At 42.5% G+C, this 15,966-nt stretch overlaps 1 protein-coding gene across 9 annotated transcripts in view; it reads right to left on the bottom strand.

The window, feature by feature from the left end:
- Positions 1 to 15,966, bottom strand: part of LOC110508784 (partitioning defective 3 homolog) — a 227,961-nt gene that overhangs the window by 86,508 nt on the left and 125,487 nt on the right. For 8 of the 9 annotated variants that reach the window (XM_036966637.1, XM_036966638.1, XM_036966640.1 and 5 more), the window contains 2 exons: positions 6,445 to 6,633; positions 4,391 to 4,561 (listed from right to left, as the gene is read on the bottom strand). In XM_036966637.1, coding sequence (XP_036822532.1) covers positions 4,391 to 4,561; positions 6,445 to 6,633 — 360 coding nt within the window. The remainder of the gene's footprint in view (positions 1 to 4,390; positions 4,562 to 6,444; positions 6,634 to 15,966) is intronic. The other variant, XM_036966639.1, reaches the window with a different exon arrangement.

Raw genomic sequence — 15,966 nt, 5'->3', positions numbered from 1 at the left:
TAAAAACAGGTGTAGGAGTAAAAACAGGTGTAGGAGTAAAAACAGGTGGAGTAAAAACAGGTGGAGTAAAAACAGGTGTAGGAGTAAAAACAGGTGGAGTAAAAACAGGTGTAGGAGTAAAAACAGGTGGAGTAAAAACAGGTGTAGGAGTAAAAACAGGTGTAGGAGTAAAAACAGGTGTAGGAGTAAAAACAGGCGTAGGAGTAAAAACAGGTGTAGGAGTAAAAACAGGTGGAGTAAAAACAGGCGTAGGAGTAAAAACAGGCGTAGGAGTAAAAACAGGCGTAGGAGTAAAATCAGGCGTAGGAGTAAAAACAGGCGTAGGAGTAAAAACAGGCGTAGGAGTAAAAACAGGCGTAGGAGTAAAAACAGGCGCAGGAGAAAAAACAGGTGTAGGAGTAAAAACAGGCGTAGGAGTAAAAACAGGCGTAGGAGTAAAAACAGGCTTAGAAGTAAAAACAGGCTTAGAAGTAAAAACAGGCTTAGAAGTAAAAACAGGCGTAGAAGTAGGAGAAAAACAGGTGTAGAAGTAGGAGTAAAAACATGTGTAGAAGTAGGAGTAAAAACAGGTGTAGAAGTAGGAGTAAAAACATGTGTAGAAGTAGGAGAAAAACATGTGTAGAAGTAGGAGAAAAACAGGTGTAGAAGTAGGAGTAAAAACAGGTGTAGAAGTAGGAGTAAAAACAGGTGTAGAAGTAGGAGTAAAAACGGGTGTAGAACCAAATGACTGGGGGTGGAGATCTGGAAAATTATTTCTAGAGAGGTCAAATGCCTACAGACTGTTGGAAGTCAGCCTGTCTTTACTTTAAATTAGATGGTTAATGAAACCAGCTGCAGAGTGGGCATATCGTTTGTACATGTGTGCCTGTCAACAAATCACTGCTCTACTCATTGCATAGTCCATCCTATAATTAAACTGGTGCTAGGCTGAACTCTATTGGGTCAGAAATGTGATTAAGGCATTTGTCTGAATAGAATAGCCCTGCGTGGGGGTTTAGTACTGAGGAAATAGCAGTTCAGATTCAAAATAGTTTGCCACTGATTATTACCCTGAAGAGGTCAAGTTAGGAGGATAAGTCAGAAAGAGAGGGATGGTGTGAGTTGATGGGAGACAGGAGTACAACCTTTCCATCAAGCTGTGCCACATGAATGTCTAGGACCTTGGTCGAGTTCCACTATGGCTCAAATACGTCACACATTCTGTGGACTGCAAGAAAAATGTATCAATAAAGCATCCTTCTATATAGACACCTAGAACCATAATGCTCTAGTCTAAGCCATCCCCACAGCTGTACCCATGATGCAGATATTGATGAGTCTTCCTGTGTGTGTGTACCTCATAGCCAGTGTTCTCTGCTCTGCTCTCACCCTTGGCTTCTCCACAGCACAGCCTGCAACCTGACGGCAGCGCATGGCTTAGCACTTAGCCCCCGCTCTGCTTCCAATTACCAGCTGCACCATGGGAAATCACAGGTCTGACATGTACTGTAGCAAGAGGCACACAGTACACACTACAACAACCAAATCCACCGTTGCAGAGTAGACACAGCCCTCCAATAGATAAGTGATCAAGCCAGGATGGAGTATGCAGAAATATTATGACATTGAAATGTGGAGAGGGAAGGCGGTAGAGAGAAAGAGAGAGGGAGCGAGCAAGGGACAGAGTGAGTCTGCAGCGTATCAACATAACATTTAAATGAAAAAAAGTCATGTGTAACTTGGATGGCCAGTCGTCACTAATTCCCCCAGCATGCCTCGGGACATGGAGGCTAAGAGGAGAGCAAGACTGCCTCCCAAATTGCACCCTATTCACTCGCTCAGTGTTTCCCACCTCCAGTCCTACAACACACATTGTTGTTTTAACCCGGGACAAAAACAGCAGATTCAACTTATTGAGGGATTGATGATTATTTGGCAAGTTGAATGAGGTGTGCTTGTCCGGGGCTTCGACAACGTGTACTGTTGGGGGTACTGGAGGACTGGAATTGGGAAACACTGCAATACATACAGTGCCTTGCGAAAGTATTCGGCCCCCTTGAACTTTGCGACCTTTTGCCACATTTCAGTCTTCAAACATAAAGATATAAAACTGTATTTTTTTGTGAAGAATCAACAACAAGTGGGACACAATCATGAAGTGGAACGACATTTATTGGATATTTCAAACTTTAACAAATCAAAAACTGAAAAATTGGGCGTGCAAAATTATTCAGCCCCCTTAAGTTAATACTTTGTAGCGCCACCTTTTGCTGCGATTACAGCTGTAAGTCGCTTGGGGTATGTCTCTATCAGTTTTGCACATCGAGAGACTGAAATGTTTTCCCATTCCTCCTTGCAAAACAGCTCGAGCTCAGTGAGGTTGGATGGAGAGCATTTGTGAACAGCAGTTTTCAGTTCTTTCCACAGATTCTCGATTGGATTCAGGTCTGGACTTTGACTTGGCCATACTAACACCTAGATATGTTTATTTTTGAACCATTCCATTGTATATTTTGCTTTATGTTTTGGATCATTGTCTTGTTGGAAGACAAATCTCCGTCCCAGTCTCAGGTCTTTTGCAGACTCCATCAGGTTTTCTTCCAGAATGGTCCTGTATTTGGCTCCATCCATCTTCCCATCAATTTTAACCATCTTCCCTGTCCCTGCTGAAGAAAAGCAGGCCCAAACCATGATGCTGCCACCACCATGTTTGACAGTGGGGATGGTGTGTTCAGCTGTGTTGCTTTTACGCCAAACATAACGTTTTGCATTGTTGCCAAAAAGTTCCATTTTGGTTTCATCTGACCAGAGCACCTTCTTCCACATGTTTGGTGTGTCTCCCAGGTGGCTTGTGGCAAGCTTTAAACGACACTTTTTATGGATATCTTTAAGAAATGGCTTTCTTCTTGCCACTCTTCCATAAAGGCCAGATTTGTGCAATATATGACTGATTGTTGTCCTATGGACAGAGTCTCCCACCTCAGCTGTAGATCTCTGCAGTTCATCCAGAGTGATCATGGGCCTCTTGGCTGCATCTCTGATCAGTCTTCTCCTTGTATGAGCTGAAAGTTTAGAGGGACGGCCAGGTCTTGGTAGATTTGCAGTGGTCTGATACTCCTTCCATTTCAATATTATCGCTTGCACAGTGCTCCTTGGGATGTTTAAAGCTTGGGAAATCTTTTTGTATCCAAATCCGGCTTTAAACTTCTTCACAACAGTATCTCGGACCTGCCTGGTGTGTTCCTTGTTCTTCATGATGCTCTCTGCGCTTTTAACGGACCTCTGAGACTATCACAGTGCAGGTGCATTTATACAGAGACTTGATTACACACAGGTGGATTGTATTTATCATCATTAGTCATTTAGGTCAACATTGGATCATTCAGAGATCCTCACTGAACTTCTGGAGAGAGTTTGCTGCACTGAAAGTAAAGGGGCTGAATAATTTTGCACGCCCAATTTTTCAGTTTTTGATTTGTTAAAAAAGAAATATCCAATAAATGTCGTTTCACTTCATGATTGTGTCCCACTTGTTGATTCTTCACAAAAAAATACAGTTTTATATCTTTATGTTTGAAGCCTGAAATGTGGCAAAAGGTTGCAAAGTTCAAGGGGGCCGAATACTTTCGCACGGCACTGTAGTACTTTTCTTGACCAGAGCCCTATCGATCATGTTTAACATTATTGCATTAAATAGGGAGCCATTTTGGGATGCAGTTCATGTCATGTGAACTGCTGTGACCCAACCGGACTAGCTGATCTTTCATCATATTCCTAACATAGCTCTCTAGTCCAGAATAGTGGCTTTGGAATTTAACACGGAGAATACATGTGGGAGGGTGCGTGTTAATGGTAACTGAACAACTATCAAGTGTTTTTGAAAAGGTTTAAAAAAAAAAAAAAAAAAAATTTTAAAAGACCAGTCTTGAGAGAAATGTCAAAAGGTATCATGACAGAGTAACGGGTGGTCTTTATCTTATTCAGGAATATTGTGCATTTTAATAAAAATGACACCATTTTCTGCTAAAGAATTGCATATAGAAAACAGAATTCATGAATCTTTAATTTGACAATTGAACGAGAAAAAACAAACAATACATTAGCAATGGCAGTGACTGAGGAAAGAAGAATGGAGCCACACTGCTCTCAGACGCTGCCTCCAAAGCCTCCAACAAGCCTAACATCACACATAGACACCCTGTGGGTTAAAAAACAGATTTCAGCATACAAGCATGTTAGTCAGTGGAGGCTGGTGAGAGGAGGACGGCTCATAGTAATGGTTGGAAAGGAATGCATGTTCTTATGCGTTTGACACCTTTCCATTCATTCTGTTCCAGCAATTACTATGAGCCCACCCACGGCTGGTGTTAGTCGTATAATCTCCACAGCTTTAAGAGATGGTCAGGCCTACCTCGTTGCGTTTAGTGACCCTCCTGGCCACAATCAGCTGAATCATCCCCCGCTTGTTGCCCTCTACCGACATGGACTTCCTTAGCGTCTCCATGGCTTCCTGGTTGGTCTTGCCTAGCAACGACTCCCCGTTCACCGCTATCAGCTGGTCGTTGACCCGCAGCCTTCCATCCTGTTCACGCAGGATATGACAGGTAGGATGAGAATCAGTCAACACGCACAATCAGGCTGTTCAATGCATTAGCACTATAATGTTAGCCTGGTCCCAGATCTGTTTGTGTTCTTGCCAACTCCTTGTCACACCAAGCAACAAATGACGCCCAGGTCACTTAATTCCATAAGGAGTTGGCAAGAGCTCAGACACAGGCAACTGTACTGGCAGTACAATAATGAATAGCAGAAAAAGCAATGAAGTTGTATCTCTGTCAAATTAGACAGAACAGCTATCAGAACTGCTAGACATAAGATGCTAATAGGATGGTTAGTCTGGTATATTTGTATTTATTAAGGATCCCTATTAGCTGATACCAAGGCTGCAGCTACTCTTCCTGGGGTCCAGAAACATTAAGGCAGTTTAATACTATTTCAAATATTACATGACGTGACATTTCACAACACATTAAGCGTGTGCCCTCAGGCCACTACTCTACAATACATGTGTATGTGTGTCTTATGGGTATGTGCCTGTGTGTGTGTGTGTGTGTGTGTGTGTCTCTTCACAGTACCCACTGTTCCATAAGGTGTGCCTCCCATAGACTGTTCTGGACTTGGGGATCGTGAAGACACTGGTGGCATGTCTTGTGCGGTATGCAAGGCTGTCTGAGCTGTGTGCTAGTAGTTTAAACTTCTTATAAAAACAAGTAGTGATGAAGTCAATCTCTCCTCCATTGAGCCTTGAGAAATGTACGTACATATTATTCATTTTAAATCTCAGAGTATATTCAAGGGCTAGCTGTGCTGCCCTGTTCTGAGCCAATTTTTATTTTCCCGAGGTCCCTCTTTGTGGCACCTGAACAGTAATCCAGGTGCGACAAAACTAGGGCCTGTAGAACTTGCCTTAATGATAATGTTAAGGAGGCAGAGCAGCGCTTCAATATGAACAGACTTCTCCCCATCTTAGCTACTGTTGTATTAACATATTTTGAACATGACAGTTCACAATCCAGGGTTACTCCAAGCAGTTTATTCTCCTCAACTTCCTCAATTTCCACATTATTATTTTTAAGTCTAGAGAATGATTTGTCCCAAATACAATGCTTTTAATTTGAAATATTTAGGACTAACTTATTCCTTGCCTCCCATTCAAAAACGAACTGCAACTCTTTAAAAAAAAAACTGCAACTAAGTGTTGCTGTGATTTCACTCACTGTAGTAACTGACGTGTATTATGTTGAGTCATCCGCATACATAGACACACAGTCTTTACTCAAAGCCAGTGCCATGTTATTAGTAAAGATTGAAAAAAGTAAAATGGGCCTAGGCAGCGGCCCTGGGGAATTCCTGATTCTACCTGGATTATGTTGGAGAGGTTTCCATTAAAGAACACCCTCTGTGTTCTGTTAGAGAGGTAACTCATTATTCACTATATAGCAGGGGGTGTAAAGCCATAACAAGTTTTTCCATCAGCAGACTATGACCGATAATGTCAAAAGCTGCACTGAAGTCTAACAAAACAGCTCCCCCAATCTTTTTATCATCAATTTCTCTCAGCCAATCAGTCATTTGAGTAAGTGCATGCTTGTTGAACATTCTTCCCTATACGTGTGCTGAAAGTATCTTGGCAATATGTTTACAGTAAAATAGTACTAAGGGTTGGTAACAGGCTGATTGGTTGGTTATTTGAGCCAGTAAAGGACGGTTCACTATTCTTGGGTAGGGGAATTACTTTAGCTTCCCTGCAGACACATACTTTCTAGTCAGCTTAGATTAACGATATGGCAAATAGGAGTGGCAATATCGGCCACTATTATCCCAAAAATACCATATTATTGATTACTTGTATGAGCATGAAAACTTGCACATTAGTTCAAATGAAAGGTGAGAGATGAGACTCACCTTGCAGGCAGCTCCCCCGTTGATGATGGACTTGACGAAGATGCCCAGGTCAGAGTGGTTCTCCTTGGAGCGGTTGCCCTTGACGCTGACCCCTAACCCCGCCGACCCGGAGTCACTCAGAGGGATCTCAAAGGTCAGGAACTCCCTGGTACCATCCGGGGTCAACACCAGGTCATCCTCCTCAATCTTCTAGAACAGAGAGGGAGGAAGGACTGTGTTACTGGTCATTGTTGCTACTGTGCAATCTACTATTAGAAACACAGAATTTCCTACACAGAAACAGACACTATATCACAAAATGCAACAGGTGCTTGAACCTCATTGAACAAAAAAGCTATTCTCTCTGCCTTGTCAATTGACAGCTGTCCTTTGAATAAATCTGCACACTTAACTACTGGAAATTATGTGCATGTGTAATGAATGCAGTCATAATCAAGCTCAGTGTCAGACATTCATTAGCTTCCATTGTTTGCAGAGAGAGATCGGATTACTTTGTGGAGAGAGCGGGCGAGGGAAGAACGCAAGAGAAGAGAAAGAGGAGAAGGAGTGAGAATGAATTCAGGTGGAACAACAGCAGAATTGCCTCTCCTCCCCTCTTCTTCCCCCCTCTCCAAGACTGCATGCTGCTTTGTATTCCACAGGGTGAATCAACCTTAAGCAGGGGGAGAATACTACCCCCCCCCCCCCCCCGCTACACCCCTGGCCTCACCCCTGGTCGCTCTGAACAGCATCACCTGAAGCTATTAGAGAGGTGCTCTCAACTTTCCCACAAACCTGTCTATTTGATGACATTGTAAAGTCACTTGGAAACAAATTAAAAGCGCAGCGAGGAGAGAAGGCGCTGGAGGATGTAATTGCTGGAGCGAACCCATGCGTGGAGAGCACTGTTGGCTGCCCTTTTTAAAGCAGCTCTCTCTTTCTCTGCCTGAGACTGGACGCTGATAGAGCATGAATATCAAACACCTGGGATAATAGACAGACAGGAGTCCAGGCAGACTGACATGGAGGCGTGTGCCTGCATGCGTGCGCACTAAGAGAAACTCACAGCATGGAGTGCAAACTGCACACACTCACTTACACAGGAGTGAAGTCAAAGTCAGACTCCACATGGAGCGGGCCAGTGAGTGATTAAACACAGTGGAACTGTGAGCAAAGACAAGGAGCACCTCTCAATGAATTATGTGATGCTAACATGCAGGTAACGTATCTTTTAATATTTCCATCTTTAAGGCATATTCACAAATAGCAACTGTCCCTACCAAATCCTCCTAAACACACACACCACCTCTCAGATGGTGCATTACACACACCAGTTGGCCTAAAAAGTTGGTCCACGAGATTAGAATTATTTGAGATTAGAATGAAACTCCACAGCCATCCATACTAGAGGTCGACCGATTATGATTTTTCAACGCCGATACCGATTAATCTGCCGATTTTTAAAATGTATTTGTAATAATGACAATTACAACAATACTGAATGAACACTTATTTTAACGTAATAATAATACATCAATAAAATCAATTTAGCCTCAAATAAATAATGAAACATGTTCAATTTGGTTTAAATAATGCAAAAACAAAGTGTTGGAGAAGAAAGTAAAAGTGTAATATGTGCCATGTAAGAAAGCTAACGTTTCAGTTCCTTGCTCAGAACATGAGAACATATGAAAGCTGGTGGCTCCTTTTAACATGAGTCTTCAATATTCCCAGGTAAGAAGTTTTAGGTTAGTTATTATAGGAATTATAGGACTATTTTTCTCTATAACATTTGTATTTCATTAACCTTTGACTATTGGATGTTCTTATAGGCACTTTAGTATTGCCAGTGTAACAGTATAGCTTTCGTCCCTCTCCTCGCTCCTACCTGGGCTCGAAATGAAAACAGCCACCCCTCGAAGCAGCGTTACCCATTCAGAGCAAGGAGAACAACTACTCCATGTCTCAGAGCGAGTGACGTTTGAAACGCTATTAGCGCGCACCCCGCTAACTAGCTTGCCATTTCACATCACATTGTTACACCAGCCTAATCTTGGGGGTTGAAAGGCTTGAATTCATAAACAGCAGAGCTGCTGGCAAAAATCACGAAAGTGCTGTTTGAATGAATGCTCATGAGCCTGCTGGTGCCCACCATCGCTCAGTCAGACTGCTCTATCAAATCATAGACTTAATTATAACATAATAACACACAGAAATACGAGCCTTCATATTATTCATTAATATGGTCGAATCCGGAAACTATCATCTCGAAAACAAGACGTTTATTCTTTCAGTGAAATACGGAACCGTTCCGTATTTTATCTAACGGGTGGCATCCATCAGTCTAAAGATTCCTGTTACATTACACAACCTTCAATGTTATGTCATAATTCCTTCAAATTCTGGCAAATTAGTTCGCAATGAGCCATGCGGCCCAAACTGTTGCATATACCCTGACTCTGCGTGCAATGAACGCAAGAGAAGTGACACAATTTCACCTGGTTAATATTGCCTGCTAACCTGGATTTCTTTTAGCTAAATATGCAGGTTTAAAAATATATACTTCTGTGTATTGATTTTAAGAAAGGCATTGATGTTTATGGTTAGGTACACGTTGGAGCAACGACAGTCCTTTTTCGCGAATGTGCACTGCATCGATTATATGCAACGCAGGACATGCTAGATAAACTAGTAATATCATCAACCATGTGTAGTTATAACTAGTGATTATGATTAAGTTTAATGCTAGCTAGCAACTTACCTTGGCTTCTTACTGCATTTGCGTAACAGACGGGCTCCTCGTGAGGCAGTTGGTTAGAGAGTTGGACTAGTTAACCGTAAGGTTGCAAGGCAGTTAACCCACTGTTCCTTTTTATTTATTTTGATTTTATTTCACCTTTATTTAACCAGGTAAGCAAGTTGTGAACAAGATCTAATTTACAATTGTGACCTGGCCAAGATAAAGCAAAGCAGTTTGACACATACGACACAGAGTTACACATGGAGTAAAACAAACATACAGTCAATAATACAGTATAAACAAGTCTATATACGATGTGAGCAAATGAGGTGAGATAAGGGAGGTAAAGGCAAAAAAAGGCCATGGTGGCAAAGTAAATACAATATAGCAAGTAAAACACTGGAATGGTAGATTTGCAGTGGAAGAATGTGCAAAGTAGAAATAAAAATAATGGGGTGCAAAGGAGCAGATAAATAAATAAATAAATAAAATAAATACAGTAGGGAAAGAGGTAGTTGTTTGGGCTAAATTATAGGTGGGCTATGTACAGGTGCAGTAATCTGTGAGCTGCTCTGACAGTTGGTGCTTAAAGCTAGTGAGGGAGATAAGTGTTTCCAGTTTCAGAGATTTTTGTAGTTCGTTCCAGTCATTGGCAGCAGAGAACTGGAAGGAGAGGCGGGCAAAGAAAGAATTGGTTTTGGGGGTGACCAGAGAGATATACCAGCTGGAGCGCGTGCTACAGGTGGGTGATGCTATGGTGACCAGCGAGCTGAGATAAGGGGGGACTTTACCTAGCAGGGTCTTGTAGATGACATGGAGCCAGTGGGTTTGGCGACGAGTATGAAGCGAGGGCCAGCCAACGAGAGCGTACAGGTCGCAATGGTGGGTAGTATATGGGGCTTTGGTGACAAAACGGATTGCACTGTGATAGACTGCATCCAATTTGTTGAGTAGGGTATTGGAGGCTATTTTGTAAATGACAAGGCCGTCATTGAAAACTTAACTGACTTGCCTAGACTTGCCTAGTTAAATAAAGATTTTAAAAAAAACGGATTTCCGATTGTTATGAAAACTTGAAATCGGCCCTAATTAATCGGCCGTTCCGATTAATCGGTCGACCTCTAATCCATACACCCCCCCGTACTGCCATTCCCCCCTGTACTAGCAGCTGATGCAGTCACGGTGTGCTTTATGTGTAGGAACAGGTGTCATCTTGAAACATCACTTTAAGGCAAGGGCTTGTTATGTTCTACATTCACTGGGCCCTCTGAAACACATACATTCACACACGAGAAACATGAATGCAGCCGCATCTGCACAAATAGGAACAAATAGCACTGTGTGTGAGTGAGAGAGGGAAAGACGGAAAGAGCCACACCAGTAATTAATTGCACTGAACTGCATTCTATTGTTAATGCTTTATCAGAGATGACTTACTGAGTCGAGGGAGAGGGAATGTGTGTGTGATCATAGATCAATGTGGCTTGCCATGACATGGTAACTGCCACTGATGGTTTTTCAATTTCAACTTGTTGTAATTTTCTGTAACGAAGTTTGCGACAATATAAACCACTATGGATATAATAAGCGATGGATTGGTACTACTGTACTGTATGAGATCAGTGGTCCTGTGTGGCTCAGTTGGTAGAGCATGGCACTTGGAATGCCAAGGGTGGTGGGTTAGATTCCTGCTGGGGCCACCCAACGCAAAAATGTATGCATGCATGACTAAGTCACTTTGGATAAAAGCATTTGCTTAATGGCATATACAGTATATAAACTCAGCAAAAAAAGAAATGTCCTCTAGCTGTCAACTGCGTTTATTTTCAGCAAACTTAACGTGTACATATTTGTAGGAACATAAGATTCAACAACTGAGAAACAAACTGAACAAGTCCCACAGACATGTGACTAACATAAATGGAATAATGTGTCCCTGAACAAGGGGGGGGGGGGGGCAAAATCAAAAGTAACATTATCTGGTGCATTAAGTACTGCAGTGCATCTCCTCCTCTTGGACTGCACCAGATTTGTCAGTTCTTGCTGCGAGATGTTGCCCCACTCTTCCACCAAGGCACCTGCACCGATGAGCAGGGACCCTGGGCATCTTTATTTTGGTGTTTTCAGAGTCAGTCGAAAGGCCTCTTAGTGTCTTAAATTTTCACAACTGTGACCTTAACTGACCTTAATTTAATCTGTAAACTGTTAGTGTCTTAAATGACCGTTCCACAGGTGCATGTTCATTAATTGTTTATGATTCATTGAACAAGCATGGGAAAGAGTGTTTAAACCCTTTACAATGAAGATCTGTGAAGTTATTTGGATTTTCACAAATTATCTTTGAAAGACAGGGTCCTGAAAAAGGGACGTTTATTTTTTTGTTGAGTTCATGTATATTAAATACTTACGTTGTGTTGCTCTGCGATGGTAGGTGAAAGGCAGTAACTTCATCAATCATCAGTACAGAGTGACAGACGGTAATGTGACCTGTAATCTGTACTCAGGGTCACATAGCTACTCACTTTACTGTTACTTAGGCATTCCCAATAAACTGCTCAATCGACCTTCACTCAGTCTGCACAACAGGCCAAACAGTGTTACTTGATTGCTTCGTGGTACCAGCTTGACCTAGACTGTCCCCCAAATGGCACCCTATTCCCTTTATAGTGCACTATTTTAGACCAGAGAACTATGCCCTGGTCAAAAGTAATGGACTTTAAAGGGAATAGGGTTCCATTTGGGACAGACACTGTTGGGGGCGGTTACCTCAGTCGGCCACAATGGCCTCCCTCACTGTTCCCTTCCTCCAGCGTCACTCGGTAATACCCACGGTTACATCCCATACACCTCCCAGAGATCACCACAGGCCCAATATGCCATGGTACTGCCAATGCCCATCAAGCAACAGCGCCAAACATGTTAGAAGTGCAGCAGCATCAAGTCAACTGTAAACCAAGGCCCAGTACCAAATGCCAGCATATTCTCTAGGAAATAGGGTGCCATTTGCAACACATTCCATGTGTGACAACTGTCCCCATTGTGTCCTCAGGCTAACACCCTTCCTGCCTCAAAGATAAATAACCTACTACCAACAATTACACAATGATTAATGATTAACATTGGCAAAGTTCTGATTCACTTGTTGTGGAGGGTCTATGTGATGTTTCCTGTTGTCTGAGTGTTTGACCTGTTCCCTATGTAATGCACCAGTACTACCAATGACATGTTCTAATTCAGAGCCCTGAGTGCACTGCTTCTGACCATAAGTAGTGCTTTATATAGATACCGTGGTGCCATTTGAGACTCACAAAGATATTCTGGCTGTACTGGTATAAGAACCTTAGTGCTGCTTGCTGTCTTGCCTGGCACCACAACAGAACAGTCAAGTTCATGTGTTGTTGAGAGTCATGTGGAACAAAGCCTCAAACAATAGATAACATCTGCTGTTTATAATTGAGCCCATTATGGAGGGAATATGCTGGGAAGGAGAGAAGAAAAGGATTCATTGGCAAGGCTTGTAAATTCATACACGAGAGAGAGATGAAGGGAACGTGTTGGGAAGGAGAGAGAAAGAAAAATAGAAAGAGAATGAGATGGAGGTAATATGTCAGGAAGGAGAGAGAGAAAAATAGAAAGAGAATGAGATGGAGGTAATATGTCAGGAAGGAGAGAGAGAAAAATAGAAAGAGAATGAGATGGTAATATGTCAGGAAGGAGAGAGAGAAAAATAGAAATGGAGAGAGAATGAGATGGAGTTAACTCTGTCGGGAAGGAGAGAGAGAAATATAGAAAGAGAACTTCGGGAAGGAGAGCGAAAGAGAGAGTGAGAAAAGAGAAAAAGAGTCGAGAAAGAGAGATGGAGGGAATGTTGGGAAGGAAAGAGAGTGAAAAGATAGAAAAAGGAGAGATTGAAAGAATGAAATGGAGATAATAAATATGTCAGGAAGGAGAGACAGAGAAAAAGAAAAATATATAGAATGAAAGAAAGATGGAGAGAATATGTTGGGAAGGAGAGATAGAAATAAAAATATATAGAAAGAAGAGAGAATATGTTGGGAAGGAGAGAGAAAAATATATAGAAAGAAAGATGGAGAGAATATGTTGGGAAGGAGAGAGCGAGAGATCAAAAGAAAGAGAAATAGTGATGAGAGAATGTTGGGAAGGAGAGAGAAAGGAAGAAAGGAGAAAAAGCGAGAGAAAATAAGATGAAGGTCATACAGTATGTCGGAAGGAGAAAGAGCAGGAAAAAGAGAAGTAGATAGAGAGAAAAAGAGAAAAAGAGAATGAAATGGTAATGCAATATGTCGGGAAGGGGAGCGAGAGAGAGAAATAGATGGAGGTTATATTTCGGGAAGTAGAGGGAAAGAGAAACTGAGAAAGAGAAGAGAGAACGAGCGAGAAAGAGAGCGAAAGAGAGCTTGCTATGAGTCCAAGGTGTATAACGCGTAGGTTCACATTGTGGTAGGAACATGCCAGGAAGGAGAGAAGGGGATTCATTGACGAGGGCTTGACGAGGGCTTTTAAAATCCCACAGGAAAGAGATTGCTTTGAGATCCAAGGTGCCTCCCACTCTGGATTGGGTCTCATCTAGGCACCACGATAACTTCAAGTAAAATGTTACTGAGGAAAATCACACAACTGGGCCGTTTCCACATAAGAAAATTCTACATCTCTTGGTTACACATCTCCTGGTCCTGGTATGACAGGTTTACTGGAGAAGGACCACCCTGAACTAAACCTATACTTAGATTATCAGTCAGATGAAGGCAAGATTGGTTCGATATGCCAGCGGGGATCATAACCAAGACTGTTCTCCATTTGGCCACAGACCACGCTTGCGATAAGAACCATGAATGCAGGCAGCGGTCAGGTATCACAGGAGCACAGGGAACATGGAACTACCACTCTAGACTGCTACCTCGCTCTCCAACCAAGGCGTATGGATTGAGGAACGAACTGATATGGTCACAGAAGCACCAAATGTATAAATAACGCTACTGAATGGCTGACTGATACAGTATAGTTAATCATGGATCTATTTCAAAACAAAGTATATTCTAATGCATTGATTCCATCTGAAATACACTGCTGAATTATTGAATTCTTTAATGACTTTGCCTCCCAGATTGGTAAAATGACGAGTTGGCCAGGTTGTTAATGCCACTGAATCATTTCATTCACTGAGCCAATTATTTAAGTAGTGAAAATACATCCCCCTCTATAGAACCCTACTGAACTCTTGAATTATTATTTTTTTTTAAATCAATCAGTGCACAATTGGAGGACATGGAGAATTTATGGACATCGTGCAATAAAGTTAATTGCATTTGTCTGTGGGCTGCATTGCATACCATCATCAATAATAAAATGTTGACAATGGTTGACTCAATATTTACAAACCTGACACTACCAACCACGTCACTAACAGCAAAGCAGAGGACAATCTGAACTGGACAAGAAGTGATGTGTATAGTCTTGGGAGAAAAAATGTTTGTCTCTGTGTTCATTTTGAAGGAAGATGCTAACTAGTATTAGCGCAATGACTAGACTCTATGGTACGCTAGTAGGTGTGTGTGTGTGTGTGTACACACAAACGGATTCAGCTACTTCAGCCACACCGTTGCTGACAGGTGTATAAAATAGAGCACACAGCCATGCAATCGCCATAAACAAATATTGGCTGTACAATGGCCTTTACTGAAGAGCTCAGTGACTTTCAATGTGGCACCAACGTCATAGGATGCCACCTTTCCAACAAGTAACTTCGTCAAATTTTTACCCTGCTAGAGCTGTCCCGGTCAACTGTAAGTGCTGTTATTATGAAGTGGAAACGTCTAGGAGAAACAATGGCTCAGTCAAAAAGTGGTAGGCCACACAAGCACACAGAACGAGACCGCTGAAGCACGTAAAAATCATCTGTCCTCGGTTGCAACACCCAACCCACCTCTGGAAGCAATGTCAGCACAAGAAAAGTTTGCCGTGAGCTTCATGAAATGGGTTTCCATGGCCAAGCAGCCGCACACAAGCCTTAGATAACCATGCGTCGGTTGGAGTGGTGTAAAGCTCGCCGCCATTGGACTCTGGAGCAGTGGAAACGCATTCTCTGGAGTGATGAATCACGCTTCACCACCTGGCAGTCTGACAGACAAATCTGGGTTTGGCGGATGCCATGAAAACGCTACCTGCCCTAACGCATAGTGCCAACTGTAACGTTTGGTGGAGGAGGAATAATGGTCTGGGGCTGTTTTTTCATAGTTCGGGCTAGGCCCCTTAGTTCCAGTGAAGGGAAATCTGAATGCTACAGCATACAATGACATTCTAGAATCTAGACAATTCTGTGCTTCCAACTTTGTGGCAACAGTTTGGGGAAGGCTCTTTCTGGTTTCAGCATGACAATGCCCCTGTGCACAAAACGGGGTTCATACAGAAGTAGTTTGTCGAGATCAGCGTGGAAGAACTTGGCTGGCCTGCACAGAGCCCTGACCTCAACCCCAACGAAAACCTTTCTGATGAAATGGAACGCTGACTGCGAGCCAGGCCTAATTGCCCAACATCAGTGCCTGACCTCACTAATTTTCATGGCTGAACGGAAGCAAGTCACCGCAGCAATGTTCCAGCATCTATTGGAAAGCCTACCCAGAAGAGTGGAGGCTGTTATAGCAGCAAAGGGAGGACCAACATAGCGCAATGACTGGAAGCCTAATGCTAGTTAGCATTGGCTCAAACTACCTCTAACTTCCCTCAAACTGAACGCAGAGACACAAAAATGGTATCCATGGGTTCTTCTGACTCTGGGGAAGTAG

Source organism: Oncorhynchus mykiss, chromosome 28 (assembly GCF_013265735.2).
Source record: "Oncorhynchus mykiss isolate Arlee chromosome 28, USDA_OmykA_1.1, whole genome shotgun sequence".
NCBI lineage: Eukaryota > Metazoa > Chordata > Actinopteri > Salmoniformes > Salmonidae > Oncorhynchus > Oncorhynchus mykiss.
Note: the sequence above shows the minus strand (reverse complement) of the source record. Positions and strands in the feature narration are given on the sequence as shown.